Source organism: Sorex fumeus, unplaced genomic scaffold (assembly GCF_029834395.1).
Source record: "Sorex fumeus unplaced genomic scaffold, SorFum_2.1 ptg000122l, whole genome shotgun sequence".
Classification (NCBI taxonomy): Eukaryota; Metazoa; Chordata; class Mammalia; order Eulipotyphla; family Soricidae; genus Sorex; species Sorex fumeus.
In genome coordinates, this window is record NW_026606179.1 from 20,742,299 (window position 1) to 20,762,744 (window position 20,446).

The window sequence follows — 20,446 nt, forward strand, 5'->3', positions numbered from 1 at the left end:
ACCAGATGTGACCCAAAAAGCAAAAAAAATATTTTTTAAAGTGTCTTTATTAGGAGCATGTGTGACCAGGGCAAAATAGGAATGGTTAGGCCACAGAGGCGAGATGGGATGGAGGGGTTTGGGGGAGTGGGAGGGATGCTGGGATCATTGGTGGAGAATGGGTACTGGTGGAGGGATGGGTACTCGATCACTGTATAACTGAAACCCAAGCACAAAAACTTGTAAGTCTACAACTTTACCTCATGGTGTTTCACTAATAAAAATTAAAACAAAACAAACAAACAAAAAAAACTAGGAAAAGTTTGTCTTACTTTGGTTATTATAATAAAACATCATACACGAGATAGCTTAAACAACAGACATTTATTTCTCAGTTCTGGAGGCAGGGAAGTCCCAAGATCTAAGAGCTGGTAGGTTGGTCTGTGGTGAAGATCTACTTCCTGCTGTTATTCGGACACTTTCTTACTGTGCTTCCCTAGGTTTTCTATGGTCTTGTGCATGGACCAATATCTTCTCCTCAGATAGGGGCACTATTCTCTCAAGTTCCTCACCTCAGCAAAATCTGATTATCTCCCTCTGGCCCCACCTCCATATACCATCACACTAGGAATTAAGGGTTTCAGTATATGAATTCTGGGGGAATATATTCAGTCTTTAATAGGGAATTTTCTCATTCTCCCAACTAATAAACCTTTCTTGAATATACAATTTTAAGTAGGAAGGCTTTCAACTCACTCCTTTCAGAATCATCAGGCTGAAAGACAAATCACGAATCAAAATAAATGTAATGGCTGACAGACTGAATATCGTGTCATTTCCCCAAAAATAAATATACAGACTTAATGCAATTTCAATTAGTATGCCAAAGGGTTATTATCATTTGAGAAAACTATCTTCATTAATATAGAAAAAACATTAACTTAGCAAAGAGGACTGTGAAAAACAGCACGGAGGACTTGTTCTAATAGCACCATAAAGTAGAATAAGGCTAATGTTACATCGTTACCAATTAAAATATTAGTATAGAAATAGAAAAATAGGTTAGTGAAACAAAATACAAAAAGGTCACATTATAAATGAAAAGTACAAGGCCAATCCCGCTGAATGAGAAAGATCTTATAAAGGATTACATAGCAAAATTTCAGTTGAGTGGTATCAGCAAAGTTTTAACAGGCCTTTCCCACTGGTCCGTGTCTGGAAGAGTTCAGATCTGTTTATCATTAAACAAATACCACTGTAACTTCCATGCCTGTAGACTATGTGACAAAGTCTAGGGAAACCAAGGCAATGGCTTTCTGTGTGCTTAAATGAGTATTAATCTCATAGCTCAGTGTACCCCTATACAAAGGTGGCACAAATACAGACACAGAGGTAGTAGCTTGCTGGGAAATGGCCTTATTGAATAATAATGCAAATTCTGCTCTTTTCCCCCTGTATAGCACCGAGGCACTGCAATGTGTGTTTGCTTGGCAGTTGCAGGATTATCAAAGCCTGGTTCTAGGTTTGACTTTTTGGGGACAGACAACTCAAATGATTGCTCTGGGTGGATAAAAGTGGTATCAGAGCTACTGAACAAATGCATTATTTCAACAAATTATTTGTACAACCAGAAACCCATTCAGAAGAAAAGACACTGAAATCAAATTTCATGTGACATTTAAAATGAAACTCTAGATGAATTAAATATTTACATATTGAAAAAGGAAACTAAACTTGCACAAAAACCTAGTAACATAGACAATATAGAGATTGAAACCTTAAACTGATTCCTAGGTTTAAAAGAAAAGGAATATATTTCATTAGAAATTTAAACATTTTTAAATTTAAGCATTTTATGACAAAAATTAAAATTCCTAAGGCCTAATACATAAGGTCTTCAAAATGGACCAAAAAAAGATAAATAATCCTCTAGGAAAATGGACTAACAATATGAAAATTTACAAAGCAAGTCTAGGTAAGATATATAATCTAGACAAGCATAATGTTTAGTATAATAACCATCTATTGCAGAACTAGAGGAAAACTGTCTTTCTGAAAGTTAATAGCACCTATGAAAACTAAAAAAAAATTTTTTTTAAAGTGCATCTATGTGTACACTTTGATCTAGCAGTCTCTCTCCTTAATCTATCCCATAGTTAAAGAACACCTGAAACGGAACCCTAAGAGAAGAATGGTAGTGTTGTCTGTAGAAGCAAATAGGTAGCAACAAGTTGAATCAATAGGCGATGGATGTATTTCTAGTATCCAACAGTCAGAATTCTGTGCACTGCTTGTGAATCTTTCTTTTAGCCTTGAGTCATTTTAGGCATTAGGGCTTTGTACTGACTGGTTGTTTGCACCCAAGGTTAATCCTCTTATTTTGGTCTGAATTAAGAGGTCCCAGTTATTCTGATGAAGTCAAAGCTGCATTAGAGCACAAAGGTAGAATACTTAAGGAACAGAAGAGCATGCTTAATGAGGAAAGAAAAGACAGATAAATTTAGAAATTTGTAGACATAAGTTGTTATTTGGGTACATTACTTCTGAAAATCAATAGAAGCATGAAAGCGCTGTAATTACTTTTGAGTAACTGAGCACATTCCTTTTGCATTAATGTGCTTCACTGTGGATTCAAGGTTTCTATTTCAAGCAGCTGCAAAGGCTTGTTTCTGAAGGTATGTTTCTGAACAACTGCATAGTCATTTCTCCCCAAATGAATTGGCAATCATATCTCAGTATTTGCTTTGAAATGCTAATAAAAGCAATATAGTGCTAGTTTTATTAGCATTTCACAATTCTGAGGTTAAAAGTAATATATTTGAGGGACCTGGGTCATAGCTCAACAGACCAAATGCAGGCCACGAAGAACACTGGCAGATGTGGCCACGAAAAACAAAAATTAAGAGAAAATAAATTTCCTTCAAATAAATGAATATTGTTTAGTTCTAAGATCTTTTTAACACCAAGTCCACAGAAGGGCCATGAGGATTGACTATGTCTGGCATAAGAGAGAGTGTTTTCATTAAAGTTTAAAAATTGAAGCCAAAACTAGAGTTGGGTTTACTCACTGACCTTTAAACAAAGATCTGGGATGTGAGCTGGGGTTGCATGCAGGAGGCCTGGGGCTGATCTCTGATTCTACACAGTCCCTGGACTTGTTTGGGGGCCATACACTCATGTTCAGGGGCTTTTCCTGGCTCTCTGCTCAGGAGTGGCCCATGAGTAGGCAGACTGTATCTGGTGCCAGGGATCAAACCTAGGTCAGCTGCATGCCAAGCAAATGCCTTACCCCCTGTACTATTTCTGTGGCTCTTATCTTGAAAAATACCTTAATTTGCCATATGAATACTGGATATAAAAAGCGATTAAAATTTGGTTTCTATAAAAAAATATTCTACCAATTCTGTGCAAGAACTATTATATATAATCCTTAAATATAGGATCCAACCTAATAGCAAAGCGATGGGAATACCTCTGAGTGCAGACCACATACAGAATGGTGAGGTGACATCTAAGAATAAACTGAATTAAATTTGTTAAACTACCACCCCAATTACAAACTTATTACAATTTTTATAGCAAATATAAATTAAAAAATACTTCATTTACCATATCAACGGGAATGGTAATATGTATCTCATATACACTTTTCCTACCCCTAATTTTCAGACCTTAATAGCACAAACAATAGAATAAACACATAAGTTACTCCAATCCAGAATTAACCTTCTGCTGTATTTACTTGGAACCTTAACTCTTCAATAATATATTTTTAGACACAAAATGAAATTAGCCATTAGCTATAATCTTTGGTCCTGTTTCCCATCCACATTTTCCCACTGGAGGCATCCACATTTGGGAACTGTGTGTCTATTCAATTCATTCTCTAGTTTTACGTAAATAGTTTTATTCATAATGTCTAATACCAGTGTTGGTTAGTGCTGATTTAATTTAAATTCACATGGCTATCATTCTTCACTCTCTATGTTTAGGTCTGTTAATATAGATTAGTGTTTTACATAACTGCTAGACAATATTCTACTGTATGACTACATCATGTTCATCCTGCAATTTTATAAGGAACATACATATTTTCCCAATTTTTCGACACTATATTCATGCTGCAATGAACATAAAGGTACACAACTAGTTGAACACATATATAATTTTCCTATATATGTGCATATACATATGTGTGTGGGTATTCTGGACTCTTCTAGCAATCCTGTTCTAAGATTTTAGAAACATTCTTCTATAAAATTAACTTTCACTTTGTGTTCTAGTCTTCAATACTTTTGGATTTCATAACAAATACTTTGTGATGACAGCAAAACTCTAGTATATTTTTATATGAAGCCAAGTACCCTGAGACCACCTTTGAATCATTCATGATTTCCCTTTTTTTGGATACTATCTCTATTATCATTTATCCATAAGGCATGCCTGTTTCTGAATAAGATTCTATCATAATTTGTTTTTTTATAACTGCATCAAAATAATTGATGGTTATATTTGTAGCAAACGTAATAAAAGTGGCAATTTTGTCTCCTAACCGCATCTTTATACTGTCTTTATACCTGTAATATCTTTTTTGTCTTAGTGCATCAGGTAGACCTTCCAGAACCATGTTGGTTTGTGTCCATGACTGGTTCATTCCTTCAAAGAAACTGCTCCTAAAAAGAGCATCATCAATGACTGTGGTGGGTGTATAGCTTTTGACGATACTATGATACTTCATATTCAAGGGTCTTCCACATTCATGTCACTTTACTTCTATAAAATGAATTTTTTGATACATTATTATGAGTTCTGTTGAAGGCTTTCTTACATTGAAGGCATTTCTAGAGTTTTAATGAGTATGAATTCTCTGGTGTCTAATGTGATGAGATTTCTGGCTAAAAGCTTTGCCACATTCACTGCACTGATACGGTTTTTCTCCGGTATGAATTCTCATATGCAGAGCAAGGGTGGAGAACTGAGAGAAGGCTTTACCACATTCATTACAACCATAGGGCTTTTCACCTGTATGGCTTCGCATATGCACAGTAAGAGATGAACTCTGACAGAAGGCTTTCCCGCATATTTTACATTCATAAGGCTTATCACCTGTATGAATTCGTACATGTACGATAAGCGATGTAATCCGAGAGAAGGCTTTTCCACATTTATTACATTCATAAGGTTTCTCTCCTGTATGAATATTGTGGTGTTTAATGAGGTACTGCTTCTGTCTGAATATTGTTCCACATTCATTACATTTATAGGGCTTCTCTCCAATATGAATTTTCTCATGCTCAGTGAGATTTGACTTGCCACTGAAGGCTTTCCCACACTCCTTACAAACAAAAGGCTTCTCTCCCGTGTGACTTCTCTGGTGTCTAATGAGACTTGACTTCTGAATGAAAGCTTTCCCACATCCTTTACATTCATAAGGTTTCTCCCCAGTATGTATTCTTTGATGGATAATGAGGTTCTCCTTCTGACTAAAGGCTTTCCCACACTCATTACATTTAAAGGGTTTCTTCCCACTATGAATATTCTGATGTTTAATGAGGTATTGCTTCTGGCTGAAGGCTCTTCCACATTGATTACATTCAAATGGTTTCTCTCCTGTGTGAATTTTCTCATGCTCACTAAGATACGATTTGCCATTAAAAGCTTTCCCACATTCTTTACATGCATAGGGTTTGTTTCCATTATGATTTCTCTGGTGTTTAATGAGACTTGGATTCTGAATAGAAGTGTTGCCACATTCTTCAGAATGATGATTCTGATGAGCAATTAAGTTTTCCTTCAGGCTGAAGATTTTTCCACACTTATTACAATTATATGGTTTCTTTCCTGTATGACTTCTCAAATGTACATTAAAGGATGAAACACACTCAGTACACTGATGTGACTTCTCTGCAGTGTGCACTTTCTCAAGCTCTGTGAGGTTCTGGCTAAAGGTACTTCCATATTCTTTACATTCGTAAGGTTTCTCTCTGGTATGAATTTGATCATGGGGAAGGAGATCGGATTCAGTCTGAAGGCTTTCCAACATTGTTCTCATGTACAATTGGCTTCAATGAGAATTTCTTAGTATCTCTTAGTGTGTGACATGGAAGAAAGCTCTTCCACATTCAATATAATCGTATGGTTTTTTGTCAATAGAAATTATCAGCTATCTAATGAAGTTGAATTTATGATGAAAGTCTTTTCACAGATTATCCTGAGATTAGATAATTGAACTGATATAGCTTCCTCATTATATTAAAAAGCACTTTCTTCAACAATTTCTCTCATATTTAAATGTGAATTCTATTCCAAACTCTTTGAACATTAGTCCTTAGGTGTATTTTCGGAGAAGGACAAGCCTTAACACTCAAGTCTTTCAGGTCGTCTCTTCAACTATTTGTAAATTTTCCAGGTCTTTCCTAAAGGAGAGCACACACACAAAAATTATTATTATTGAAATATTTAGTACCTGGCATATATAGTAAAGATCAAATTAAGTCACCATTATCAACAGCACAAAGATTTTCCACTGAGAAGTAAAATTTCAGAAATATGACATCATAAAATACTGTTATTTCATATCTAACCTACCACAGAGGCACAGGTATGTATATTCTTTGAATACAAAAGAAAGCAGAAATAAAAACATTATCTAGGCAAAGGGAGATCGCCCAAGCAGTAGGCCGCCTGCCTAGGCTAATGTAAGACCCTGAGTTCCATTCAAGTACCTCTAGGTATGGCCCTGAGCATCACTGTAATACTCACAACAGCAACAACAACAACAAACCAAAAAGGCTGAGGAGAATCTTGTGAATGAAATTTTGGAAGGAAAACGAATTCAGGACTGTAAAGCGTGGCTTTTAAGATAGCTTTTTAAGATGTGGAGAAATCAAGTGAAAATGGACAGCAGGGCTCATAAAACAATTATAATCAGAGACTGACATGCTAACTAGATGAAATAGGAATGTATTATACAAAGTGAAACCAAGAGACTCCAAATTTAGTGATGGTAGGCAAAGTGCCATATATAAAGAAGGGGCAGGGGAAGTAGGGAGAGAGGAGCAATAGTACAGTGGGGAGGGCATTTGCTTTATATGTGGCTGACTAAAGTTTAATCACCGGCATCCATATTGTCCCCTGAGCACTGCCAGGAGTGATTCCTGAACACACAGCCAGGAGCATCACCGGGTGTGACCCCAAAACAAAAGAAAACAATAAATTTCAACGTTCTTTTTTTTGTTTTTAAGCCACACCTAATAAGCTCAGAGTTAACCCTGGCTCTCAGGGAATACTCCTGGTGGTGATTGGGGGACTATATGGGCTGCAAGGGATCGAATCCTGGTCAACTACATGCAAGGCAATGTAGTTGCCTACCCATTGTACTATCTAGCCAACGTGGGGAGTAAAAGTTTATATACACAACAGGGTCTCAGAAGCATTCCAGTGCCACGCAAAGGATACAGCTGTCAGGGGATGAAAGGGCTCTTCTCTGAAAAGATTAGAAGACAATGGGAACCGAGAGTCATATTTGTAGTAACACACAAACACACACGAGTATGTATACATACAGATATATATAAGCATTTATACATACATGTGTGTATATACATACACACACATGTGTCACACAGATACACAGACATACACAGACACACACACAAAATCAACCCCTGGACATCTGACTGAATGCTCCATAGGAAAGTCACCATTTCATAGTTCCTGCCCATGCAGAGGCCACAATAATTTTTCTGGTAATTTGGTGCTAAATATTAATGTAAATTTCACAAAAATCTAGGGCAGGAGCGATAGTACAGTGGGCAGGCTACTTGCTTTGCATGAAGCCAATTCAAATTCGATCCCTATGGTTCCCTGAGCCCCATATGGGCCATTGAGCCCCATCATTAGTGATCTCTAAGCACAGAGCCAAGAGTCTGCCCTGAGCACTGTTGGGTGTGGCCCCAAAACAATCACAAAAAAATTTTATGAAAACCTTAACATGAAAGGTATCAAAACAAAAAAAGGGGGAGCAGAGAAATGACAAAGAATACATAAAATACCAATATCAGTTTCCTGGAAATCTTGAAAATTTGTAAAACAATGAAATACTAATTCATAAAGTTGAGGGGGAGAATTCCAGGTAACCCTTCAGAATAAAGGCAGAATGGAAACAAAGAGAATTTTTTTTTGTCACACTTGGCAGTGTTCAGGTATGTTTCCAGAACTGAATTGGGTTTGCTCTATACAAGGCAAGTACCTTAAACCCTGTACTAATTCTCCAGTCTGGAGAAAAAATATTGCAGAGACTAATGAGTAAGAATTGGGGTGACTGGCACCCTGGAGCAGAAACACTGCTGGGTGTTCCCAAGAGTCCCTGAGCATCACCAGGTCCTGGTCTTCTCTTTGGCTGAGCCACCAGCCTGGATGCATAAGAATCGCCAAAGATGTCTCCCTGAGCAACATTTGGGGGAACGCTCTCACCCAGAAGACAGAAATGACTGAAAAATTAGCATATTAGTAAAGAATCCAAGAGGCTCAACATTTACAAAGGAATTCCAATGAAAAAATGAATGTAGATTTCTGAAACCCTATCACTCAGGTTGGAGTGATAGCACAGTGGGTAAGGCGTTTGCCTTGTACATGGCCAACCCGGGTTTGATTCCTCCATCCCTCTGGGAGAGCCCAGCAAACTACTGAGAATATCCCGCCAACACAGCAGAGCCTGGCAAGCTCCCCGTGGCGTATTCGATATGCCAAAAACAGGAATAAGTCTCACAATGGAGACGCTACGGTGCCTGCTCAAGCAAATCCAATAACGGGAGTACAGTGCTACAGTGCTATCTTTCATACTGGTATGCCAGCAATGATTGAAACTGATCGAATGTTAAAAAAGGTACAATACTATAAGAAAGATTGGAAAAGGGGACCGTTAGGGATTGTCTACTCCTGACCTGGGCCTGATTCCTGAAATGAGGATCCATGAGCATCAACAAGTGCAGCCCTGGAGCCCCCAAAAATGCCAGGTGTGTCCCTGGAGGCTCTAGCACCCCTGGGGTTAGCCACAGGCCTCGAAGTGAAGTGTGCTGAGAATCAATGAATGGATGGTCCTGGACCTCCTCAGGAAAAGCTCAAATAAAATACAAAATACAAAATACAAAAAAAAATAAAGGCTCAAACACAGGATCTTATACATGCAAGGCAAGTTAAGTGATTCATCACTGACCTACATCCCAAACCCTACTGCAATGTTTTTATTGATTCTTTTAAAATGGTATCTGTTATACATAATGGGGGACTAATACCCACGAATAGTAGAAATAAGTTTCAGGAGGATTACTCCACAGCTTAGAAGCCGGCCTCACATGCTGGGGGAAAAGCAGCTCAGATAGAGAAGAGACCACCAAGTAAAGGGTGCTAGGAAGGCCCACTCGGGATGGAAGATGCGGGCTGAAAGTAGATGATAAAACAAATCTGATGGTCACTTAATAACTCTATTGCAAACCACAACACCCAAAAGGAGAGAGAGAACAAAAGGGAATGCCCTGTCACAGAGGCGGAGTGGGGTGGAGGGGACGAGGTGAGGGCGGTGGGAGGGATGCTGGGACCATTGGTGGTGGAAAATGGGCACTGGTAGAGGGATGGGTACTCGACCTTTGTATGACTGAAACACAAGCATGGAAGTTTGTAAGTCTGTATCTGTACCTCATAGTGATTCACTAATAAAAAATTTTTAAAAAATAGATCAGTTATAGAGACAGTCAAACTCTTCTGTTATGAAGAGACCCTGTCTTTGGTTCTAAGTAATTTCTTTGTTAAGTGCTTTCCACCCTCTAGGTAGAAATTTCCAACAATATCCAGATTTACACCCCTCACATTTATTGCTGTTTGGGGGCCACACCCAGCAGTGTTCAAGGCTTACTCTTGGCTCTGCATTCAGGGATCACTCCTGGAAGGGCTCAGAGGACCACTTGGGTGCCAGGAATTCGACCATGTCAGCCATGAGCAAGGTAAACACTCTACCCACTGTACTAACCCCTCAAAATTTTATCCCCATTTTTTTAAAATCTGAGGAGAGGAGGGCTTCTAAGCAATACTTGGGGAAACCAGGGAGGCCAACTCGTGACAATGTTAAGTCAACCACCTTGGATCTGGTCATGCAGTGCTGCTTGGGACCAGTGACTTCTACAGATGCCAGAATTATAGTAGAGGCACTGTAGAGTTATGTAGGGCTGGGAGGGAACTCGTCTTCTGCATGCAAAGCAAGGCTCACCCTTTGAGTCCAATCCTATTGTCATTCTCTCATATATGACTATTAAGAATTGACCCTAGTAATATGCTGTTGATAAATGAATGCTATAATAGCCACAACTAGAAAAAGAGCTGCTGGCCATAAGCAAATGTTTAACACAAACAATACCTTCATTTAAGAATTTTAAAAAATAAATATGAAAGACATAAAGAAGGCAATGGAGTGACAGTACAGCAGGCGGGGAGCTCGCCCTGCACATGGCCGATCTGGGTTCAAACCCCAGAAATGCCTGTGATCCTCTGAACCTGCTAGGAGTGATCCCTGAGCACAGAGCTGCAAATCAGCTCGTGAGCACCACCGAATATGGCCCCATAACAAAAAGAGAGAGAGAGAGAGAGAGAGAGAAAGTAGACTTCATAAGAATTAAAATTGGGGCTAGGGACTATAGCAATACCACAGCAGACAGGGTGTTTGCACCACCAGGAGTAACCCCTGAGCATTGCTGGATGTGACCCAAAAAGCAAAAGCAAAAAAAAAAAAAAGACTAGAAAGATTATTAAGTAAATCAAAGATGATTGTTTATGGACTAAGGAAAGAAGTATGTCCTTAGATAAAAACATGCTCTTGATCTCCTTGCAGGAGATCTTTGTCTTAGAACGGCCTTACATATGTTGACTGTGCAACCTCACCTTGTGTTTAATTGCTACCCCCAACCCTTGGAGATGGATTACCCCACAAGCAGCCAATGCCAGTCTGATTCCTGGCACCACCAAGAGTGACCCCTGCGTACTACCAGAAGTGTTCTATAAAATAAACAAAATAATAAAAACCATTTTGTTGGGCCGCAGAGTGTTTTCCTTGTACATGGCCAACCCCAGTTCAACTCCTCCCCACCCCCCAGCACTGCCAATAAAACACACTCTTTCAGGGACTGGCGCAATGGTACAGCGGGTAGGGTGCTTGCCTTGCGTACGGCTAACCTGGGTTTGATCCCCAACATCACCCATAGTCCCCCAAGCACTGCCAGAATTAATTCCTGAGTGCAGAGCCAGGAGCAGCCTCTAAACATCCCTGGGTGTGGCCCAAAAACCAAAAAGGAAAAAGGAAAAAAATAAGAAGAAATTCAAGACATAAAATACATATTACAGGGCTCAGGAAAGGGCTCTGTGGCTAAAAGTGCCTACCGTGTGCTTTTGTGAAGTCTTGAGTTTGATCCCCAGTGCCACCCACGTGTCCTGGATTCCCAGCAGTCACACTATTCGGGACTCTGGTGTTACAAGTTGTGATCTCCAGATACACAGCCCAGATGTGTGTGAGTATCACAAAGTGCACAATTACAGCAACCATGGATGTGCCCACACTAAGTCAGAAGTGCAACCCCAGCAAGCAGTGTGTGAGCACCCCAGAGACCCACAGAATACAAACATGCACCAGAAATAAATGCATGTATCCCTGGGGGAACACAGGAGCAAGTACCACAGTGGAAGTATGTGAGCCCTGGTTGCTGGATTAACAGCAATGAAGGCTGGGGGAAAAAAGAAGGAAAAGCCAAATCAAATGCGAAACACATTATAGGTGCAGTGGCATGGCTTGAGTGCACTTCCATTTACTCTACATCCAAGACACTGCACTTTTCACACGTAAAGGGCTGTGATACCTATGTTAGCAAATCTCTTGGTTCTATTTTCCAATAGTGAGTACCAGTTTCACATTTGTCACATTTCCACAAATGTTTTCCTACTGCAATTGTTTTGAGGTACCATGAATCAAAGTAATGTAAGGTGACAAAACAAAGATGTAAAGTGATGGGAAATTTAACTGATAAACACTGTCTTAATTGATGAATGTTCTGCTCATCCCTTCCAACTCTCTCTGAACGCTGCTCTATTCCTTCAGACAAAGGCCCTCCCGTTGATCGTTGATTTGCTCAAGCGGGCCCAGTAACGTCTCCATTGGAGACTTTGTTGTTACTGTATCTGGCATATCGAATACTCTCGGTAGCTTGCCGGGCTCTCCAAGAGGGGCGGAGGAATCGAACTCGGGTCGGCCATGTTGGCCGCTTGTAAGGCGAACGCCCTACCCGCTGTGCTATCGCTCCAACCCCCTTCAGACAAAACAATAGTGAAATTAGGCCAATTAATCTTATGATGGCATTTAAGTCGAAGTGAAAGGAAGAGTCTCATCATTCACTTTGAAGAAAATTAAAAGTGCTACTCCCAGGGCTGGAGAGATGTGAAAGAGCATGGGGAGCTTGCCTTGTAAGAGGTCGACCTGGGTTCGATTTTTAAGCCCCCAAGTCTCGCCAGGAGTGATCCCTGAACACAAAGCCAGGAAGTCCTGAGCACTGCTGAGTGCGGGCCCAAAAACTCCAGTGAGTATACAAGTATTAAAATAAAAAACAAAAAGAAGAAAACTAATTATTTGTTTTGTGGCCATTCCCAGCTACGCCCAGGGCTTACTCTAGGTTCTGCGCTTAGGAATCTTTTCTGGAGTGCTCAGGGGACAACATACAATGTCAGAAATTAAACCCACAGTGCACCACATACAAAGCAAGGAAGTACTTTATCTCTGGTACTCTTACCTCTGTCTTAAAAACAAATTATTATTGCTGATAAGAGCTGGAGCACAGTGGATAGGGTGTTTGCCTTGCACACAGTCAACCCGGGTTCGATTCCTCCATCCCTTTTAGAGAGCCCGGCAAGCTACCGAGTATCCCGCCTGCACAGCAAAGCCTGGCAAGCTCCCCGTGGCATATTTGATATGCCAAAAACAGTAACAACAAGTTTCACAATGGAGAAGTTACTGGTGCCCACTCAAGCAAATTGATGAACAACAGGACGACAGTGCTCCGACAGTGACAGTGCTACAATTGCTGATAAAACTGAGAAAGATTTAGTGTTCTAAACAGATCAACACAAGATTTGTTGTTTTGCTTTCATCTTGGGAAAATGGGGTGCCAGTGATAGAACAATGGTTGGCCACACAAAGGCAAGATTCTTATTTGCTGTATTCTCACTTTCCACTTTATAACATTCTTAAGCCAAAGACTAATTCAGCTCGCAAGGCCCAAATTTTCTTCAAATCTATGAAAGAAAATAGGCAAGGAAACTGCAGAAGAAAAATATGAAGCTATAAATAAGTCGTTCACAATGCAAAGAAGCCATTGCCAGGGACCAGAGAGATAGTCCCAGTGGGCTTGAGTGCTTGTGCTGCAATATAAGAGGCTGGGGTTCAATCCTTGGCATTGCCAAGGACTGGCAAGCACCAGTCTGGGAGTAGCCTGAGTACCACTGGGTATGGCCCAACACTGTCCCACCCTCACTCCCCACACCAAAAATAAAATAATATCTTGGAACCGAGCAGCTTGCTGTTGAGATGCCTCTGAACTTTAAGCCAGGCCGATCTCACCAGGATGCCTCAGACTGGAGCAGGAATTGTCCCTCCATCTGCCCCCTAAGAATCCCAGCGGCCGCCAACTTTCAGAACCCAATGGAAAGTACAGGTATGTAGGTTCAGTGATGGCAAACTCTAGGCCTCAAGGGGTAGGAAATGTGTCAATCCTTTCATCTCCCCATCCCCATGGGACCCTGAAGGTCATGCCCAGGGACTGCCTCTGGCTGCCATTTAAGCTCCTTCACAGCCATGACCCAGAGACACACAAAAGAATCTTGGAACCGATCAGCTCGCTGCAGAGATTTCTCCAGACCCTAATTATCTAAAATTTTAGAATTCCAGGAGCACACGGCAGCTCTTGTGGCCACAGGACATCTTATGCTATTCATAACAAGCAATACCAAGAAAGAGTATAGGGGAGATATACAGGGAGAGGCCTGGCGGTGGGGGGGGGGGGGGGGACGACGACACTGGGGACATTGGTGGTGGAAAATGTGCACTGGTGGAGGGATGGGTATTCAATCATTGTATGTCTGAAACTCAAACATGAAAGCTTTGTAACTGTAGCTCGCGTTGATTCATTAAAATAAATAAATAAATAAATAAGATGCAAGGCAAATTAGCAAGTGCTCAGCAGAAGCTGCACCAAGTTATCCACTAGATCCTAGATTCTGAACAGGCAAGGACAAAACTTAATCCAAAACTAACTGCATGTTGGATCTGAGGTGTTTTGTCTCTGTTGCATTTCTTAGGTAAACAAAGGGTGCCAGTGGGAAAAAACTGGAAGGGTTGGGTTTGAGGATCACAACCAATAATTGCCTAGGGTGCATCTGACAGCGCTTGGCAATCACACAGTGCTGGCGATCAAACTGGGGTAAGCTATATACAAGGTAAGCATCTTCTTAACCCCTGGCCCCTCAATTTTAAGCCATGCTTTAGCTCTAGCTACACCACACAACATACATTGAGAACAGACCAAAGAGCCTTGTGTTGGACCAAGATGCTCTCTCTAACCTACCCACCCAGGGAACCCAATGCCGTCTTCAGAGCATCATAGGACAGGCTGAGGCTGAGGCTCTTTTTTTTTTTAGAACAAGAATTGTAATGGCAGGGGTCACAATCCACAGCTTATTTTCGTGTGTGTTTAATTTGGGGCAACATCTGGCACTGCACAGGGACTGTTCCTGATGAGACTCAAGGGACCATATTGGGTGCAGGGGAGTGAACCCATGTCAGCCACATGCAAGACAAACACCCTACCTGCTGTACCATTGCTCCTGACCCCAAGGGTCTTATTAATGGCAAAGGCTGCTGGTGACTTAAGTTGTAGCAAACGTTCATTTACATCCCCAAATTCCCAGGTCCTTAAGAACTATGTTAAATAGAAAACAATGAGATAATTCAAGAGCACAAAGAACATGGAATACAGGAGATCCCACCACATGGTCCCCCAAGCAAGGCCAATAGTGACCCCCAAGTACCCAGCAGGCAGCAGTCTCAGACGGCCACTGGGTATGGTCCAACATAAAACCAAACAAACCAAAAAAAGTCATGCTAAATCTATCCTACTGGTGCGCTTTAAACATAAAAACAAATCATAGCACAGTTGTTTTCAACATGATTCTCTGATTACCGTAAGCCCACAGTTGAGAGCTTAAGCTCTGAGAAAAAAGATTCCAGGTATTATTGCTCAGACACATGAACTGGCCGTCCCAAACACTGACAGAGATGAACCGTTTCCATGCCCACAAAGCCTTTAGAAAGGGAACTGTTAATCTTATTCTCTCCTTATTCCTTTTTGCACGGTGGGGAGGATCCAGTGCTCAGGGACCACATCTGGAAGTGCTTCGTGGACCACAAGGGGTCTTGGCCAGGGCTGCAAATAGAGCAAATGGCTTAACCTCTATACCCTCTCTCCAACCCTAGAAGGGGCTCCTGGAGACAGCACCTATTCCTGGAAAAGATGGTGAAAGCCTTCCTGAAATGTCAACAAAGGGGGACTTTGGGCCATAGAGCCCATCAGAGCTACTCCTGGCTCTGTGCTCAGAGGAACACATGGTGCTGGGGGCTTTGTGAATTTGACATCAACTTAGTTGATCAAGTAGCAACAGGACTAGAGAGAACTGACAAATTCTAGAAAATCCTACTGCGGTAAACAAATGTCAAGTACTATCACCTGCGGCAGAGAAAGCACATCAGCCTACTCCGTACATTTCATTTTGCAGAAATGCCACAGCCAGCAGGGAGAGAGCTGAGGCCCTGGGCAATGAGAGCTAAGCAGCTCGGTAGCCTTCAGAAGCGCCTGCTCAGCAATATCCAGGCAACACTCCACCGGCACATAGAGTATGACTCCTTGACAAGAAAAGAAACTAGTAGGATGGGAGGAAGGGAGGTGTGGCCCTCTGGTGGAGGGTGTAGGGTTGGAATATTTTATGTATGAAACCCTATCATTTACAGTATTATAAATCACAGTGCCTAAAGTAAATAAAATGTATTTTAAAAGAGAAAGTTAAAAGAGAGAGAAATTCAGGTTTTTATAGACAAAAAAGAAAAAAATTAAAGGAAAAATTAAAGACAAAAGCAAAATTATAAAAATAAAAAATGATTATTTTAAATCACTACAGATAAAAAATATGGAATGCTATGACTATTTTTCTCAATCCTATGCAGACAAATTTGGAAACCTGTACTTAGTACTTAAGAAAATTGAGACTAGAAGACAGACGACCTACACATAAAATCTAAACACAGAATAAGGACAGAGACAAATTTTCCAGTATTTTATCACCCTTCAAGAAGGTACAACATTGACTTTATTTTAACAAATCAGTCACATTTTCAAGTTCATTCCTACATTAATTTAATTTAAAAAAAAAAAACAGATAAAGGGGCTGTAGTAATAGTACAGAGGATTGGGAACTTGCCTTGCACTCAGCCAACCTAGGTTCAATCCCCGGCACTCCGAGCACTGCCAATTGCTCACTGCCAGGAGTAATTCCTGTGTGTAGAGCCAGGCGTGAGCCCCTGAGCACAACCTGGTATAGCCCAAAACCCAAAAATAACATTAAAAAAAATTTTTTTAAAGATTAAGACTTAAAATACTATATTTCTAATCTCCTTTGTAATGAAAACCCCTTCTTTTTTGGGGGGGGGGTCTTTTTAGGTCACATCCAGCTCTACACTCAAGAATTATTCTTAGCGGTGCTCTGGGACCATATGGGATGCCAGGGATTGAACTCGGGTTGGCCACATGCAAGGCAAACACCCTACCTGCTATACTATTGCTTCGACCCCAAGCCCCTTCTATTTTTATAGGAATTATTACATCAATATCCTTCATGCATACTATAAATTAGGAATACTATATATACTAAATTGGGCTGGAGCTATAGCACAGCGGGTAGGTAGGGTGTTTGCATTGCACACAGCCAACATCGCCGAGCCGGGTTCGATTCCTCCACCCCTCTTGGAGAGTATCGCTACCAAGAGTATCTCGCCCGCATGGCAAAGCCTGGCAAGCTCCCCGTGATGTATACAATATACAAGTCAAACACAGTAACAATTGTCACAATGGAGACATTACTGGTCCCGCTCAAGCAAATCAATGAACAACGAACAACGGAAGTGGGAGTGACAGTTGACAGTACTAAATGAGGCAACACCGCCTGAATGTCAGGCAAAATGGTCCTTCCAAAGCATGCCAGCTTACGATTTTAAAGACTTCAAAATGTAAGTTAAAATGTTCTAATGGCCAAGCTGTTTAGCTTCCGGGTTGTACCTGACTGGAGTGGCTTCAACAGAGACCCAGTATTATCACCTGGCTTTTTACAAAAGACGTTTACACCCTCTAGCCTCTAATGGTGATTCCTACCCTCTCTCACCAAGCTGTAAGTTGGATGCATTGTTAAGATAATTGCGATTACATCTCTATGATTAAGAAGCAACCTGGAAATACCTGAATGCATAAAAGCTATCTTGCACAGCTTAACTATTTGCCAAATATAACTGTTTTGTGACCAAGAAATCCATACATTTCTTAAATTGGTATATTTTGAGGTTTAGTACAGTAATTTAACACTACCATGTTTGACATTCTTTTTAGTTCTCTTTGTTTTCTATATTAAAGTGCTACAGATGCCTACTCACATAAGACAAATATAGTCACATTTACTTTAAGACAAAAAAGATGAATGAACATAGCCAGGTGATTCTCTATAAAAACACATGGGAGAGTATAATTTGCCAACCCTCATCCTCTAACCGGTCACTCACTTACACAGAATACAGCTAAGAGTTGGCTTGATATTTGAGCATTCTAAGCTAAAACTCAAAAATATTTCATCACCAGCCCCTCTTCCCAGTAACTGACATATATATCCAACCGGCTTCTCAAAACCTCCCACTTGGATATCTGATAGGGATCTAAGTTAACCTAGCGCAAACTGTTATCTTACTCTCCCAAATCAACTCCTTACAGATTCTTTTCATCTCTTTAATAAGTTTGAGGCTGGGGAAATAGTACAAAGGGCTGGAGCTATAGGGCCCAAGGTTTGGACGACATGGTCCCAAGACTGAGGGAAATGTGCCCCCGAGTCCTCCAAAAAGAACAAATAGTAACCTTATTTTTTTCACTTGCTCAAGCCTTGACACTCAGATCACACACATATTTTATCTTTAAATGCTGGTCATTTCATCTTTGATCTATGCAGTATTGTCATTTTAATATACTTACTGGAAAGGAAGCTATATTATAATCACGCTTGGATTTTACCAGGCTATTCGCTGTTCTTCCCACTGCTGCCCTTATCTCCTTACAATTCTTCTCAATACAGCAGCAACAATGATCATAACTGAAAACAATGAAATGTGGCTACTTTTGTACAAAAGTACAACAGTAGAGAAATGACAGAAAGGAGGAGACATATCCATTTCTTCAATTTATATAAAAGGGGCATATTACTGGGGCTTTTCACTACTGTTAAGGTGACACCAGACAGTGCTCAGGGGCAACTCCCAGTGCTGGAGTGGAGGGGGTGTTGCTCCAACCAGTTCTCAGAGGATCATATTCAGTGCCAATGTTCAAACCCTGAAATCCTGCCTGAAAAGCATATGCTCCAACCTGCTGACTCAGTTCCCTACCCTAAAGTTTTTGCATTTGTGGGGGTTTGGTTTTGGGGTCACAGGCATTGGTAGTCAGAGAGTACTCCTGGAAGCGGTCAGGAGACAATACGGTACCAGAGCCTGAAACTCAAACCTGGAGCTCCTGAAGTCTCCCATTCTTTGAATTATCTCCCTGAGCCATACTTTGGGGGGCGGGGAGGAGGACTTGAGTCAAAGGCTACTCCTTTGCTCAATGGTTGCTCCTGGCAATGCTCAGAGGACCATTCGATGCTGGGGACTGAAATCGAGTTTGGCATACAAGTTAGCCCTGTGTTAACTATCTGTGCTTCAGCCTCATATTTTATTTATGTTTTTAAAGATACCTACAAATAAATATTTTTGGGGTCACATCCAGCAATGCTCAGAGGTTGCTCCTGTCTCTGCACTCAAGAATTATTCCTGGCAGTGCTCGGGGGACCATATGGGATGCCGTGGATCGAAACCAGGTCAGCCACGTGCAAGGCAAAATGCCCTACCCGCTGTACTATCACTCCAGCCCCATCTTTTTAAAATGGTATTTCTTTTTAAAAAGTAATAGGGAAGTAACTAGTAGGAAGTTAATGCTAAATTTCATGACTTCATTAATGCTCAAAAGCTGGAGAGGTACTGGAGTAGGACAGGCAGAGGGAAGAGAACCTCAAAAACAAAAGGAGTTTCAAGGAAATGCTAAGATATATAAAGATTAAGGAGGGAGAAATAATAATGTTGAAATAATCCACATACTTATTTTTGAAAAAAAAATTTATAATGCTTTAAAAGACTGAATTCTTTGTTTTTAGGGAGCCTCTGAGCACGAATGGGCGTAGCTCAAAAGCCAAAACTAGAGGGGGGGGGGTTGGGGGGAGAGAGAGGGGGCAAGAGAGAGAGTGAGAGGGAGAAAGGGAGAGAGGGAAGTAGAGAGAGGGAGGGAGAGAGATAGGGAGAGGGGGAGAGGGAGGAAGAGAGGAGGGAGAGAGAGGGGGGTGAGAGGGGGGTGAAAGAGAAGAGGAGGGAGCGGGAGAGGGTAAGGGAGAAGAAGTGGTAGAGGGAGAGGGAGGGAGAGGGAGAGAGGGAGAGTGCACTGAGAATATGTGCTCTGAAGAAGACCTGAGTTTAATCTACTCCCTGAACATGGCTGAGAGTAGCCCCCTGAGCATCACCAGTGTTCAATCCTCCACCCCCAAAAAGAATTCCTAATACAAGGAGAAGAAAACTCAAAATGTGAGAGGTGGCAACTCACTAACTACAGCAATACCTGCTGGATTCTTACTTACTGGTTTGCATGTTATTTCTTCCTCAATCCGCTCTTTCTCTTCTTGCTCCCAGCTGGTGACTTCAAATCTCTGAAACCGTTATGCAGGACTTGGAAACTGCAGTTGTGAGTCCAAGAGCATCACAAAATACAGGCTGAGCCCTCAAGATCCTCAGAGGTTTTGAAGGAGGAGGTCAGTACAGCTCCTGGCACTGCAGAGAGTAGCTGGCCTGTGAAGAACGAAAAATAATGACCCTCTGGTTTAAGGCCGGAGCAGACACATGCGTCAGGACAGGGAATAAGATAAAAGCACTCTGTACTCTGTACCCAGGGCCAAACCCTTTATACCACTTAAAGAACGGGTGGCCCCTTAGAAGGGAAAAAAAGTGTGAGAACTCTTTGTACACGGGCTGAGAAATCATGTGGTCTGGCCCTGGTAC

General features: G+C 41.2%; 1 protein-coding gene across 4 annotated transcripts in view; it reads right to left on the reverse strand.

Annotated features, from left to right (window-relative positions):
- Positions 1-344: 344 nt before the first annotated feature.
- ZNF260 (zinc finger protein 260) overlaps positions 345-20,446 on the reverse strand; it is a 43,922-nt gene continuing 23,820 nt past the window's right edge. For all 4 annotated transcript variants that reach the window (XM_056136525.1, XM_056136524.1, XM_056136526.1 and 1 more), the window contains 2 exons: positions 20,029-20,236; positions 345-6,395 (listed from right to left, as the gene is read on the reverse strand). In XM_056136525.1, the coding sequence (XP_055992500.1) occupies positions 4,829-6,031 (1,203 nt within the window). In that variant the 5' untranslated portion in view covers positions 6,032-6,395; positions 20,029-20,236 and the 3' untranslated portion in view covers positions 345-4,828. The remainder of the gene's footprint in view (positions 6,396-20,028; positions 20,237-20,446) is intronic.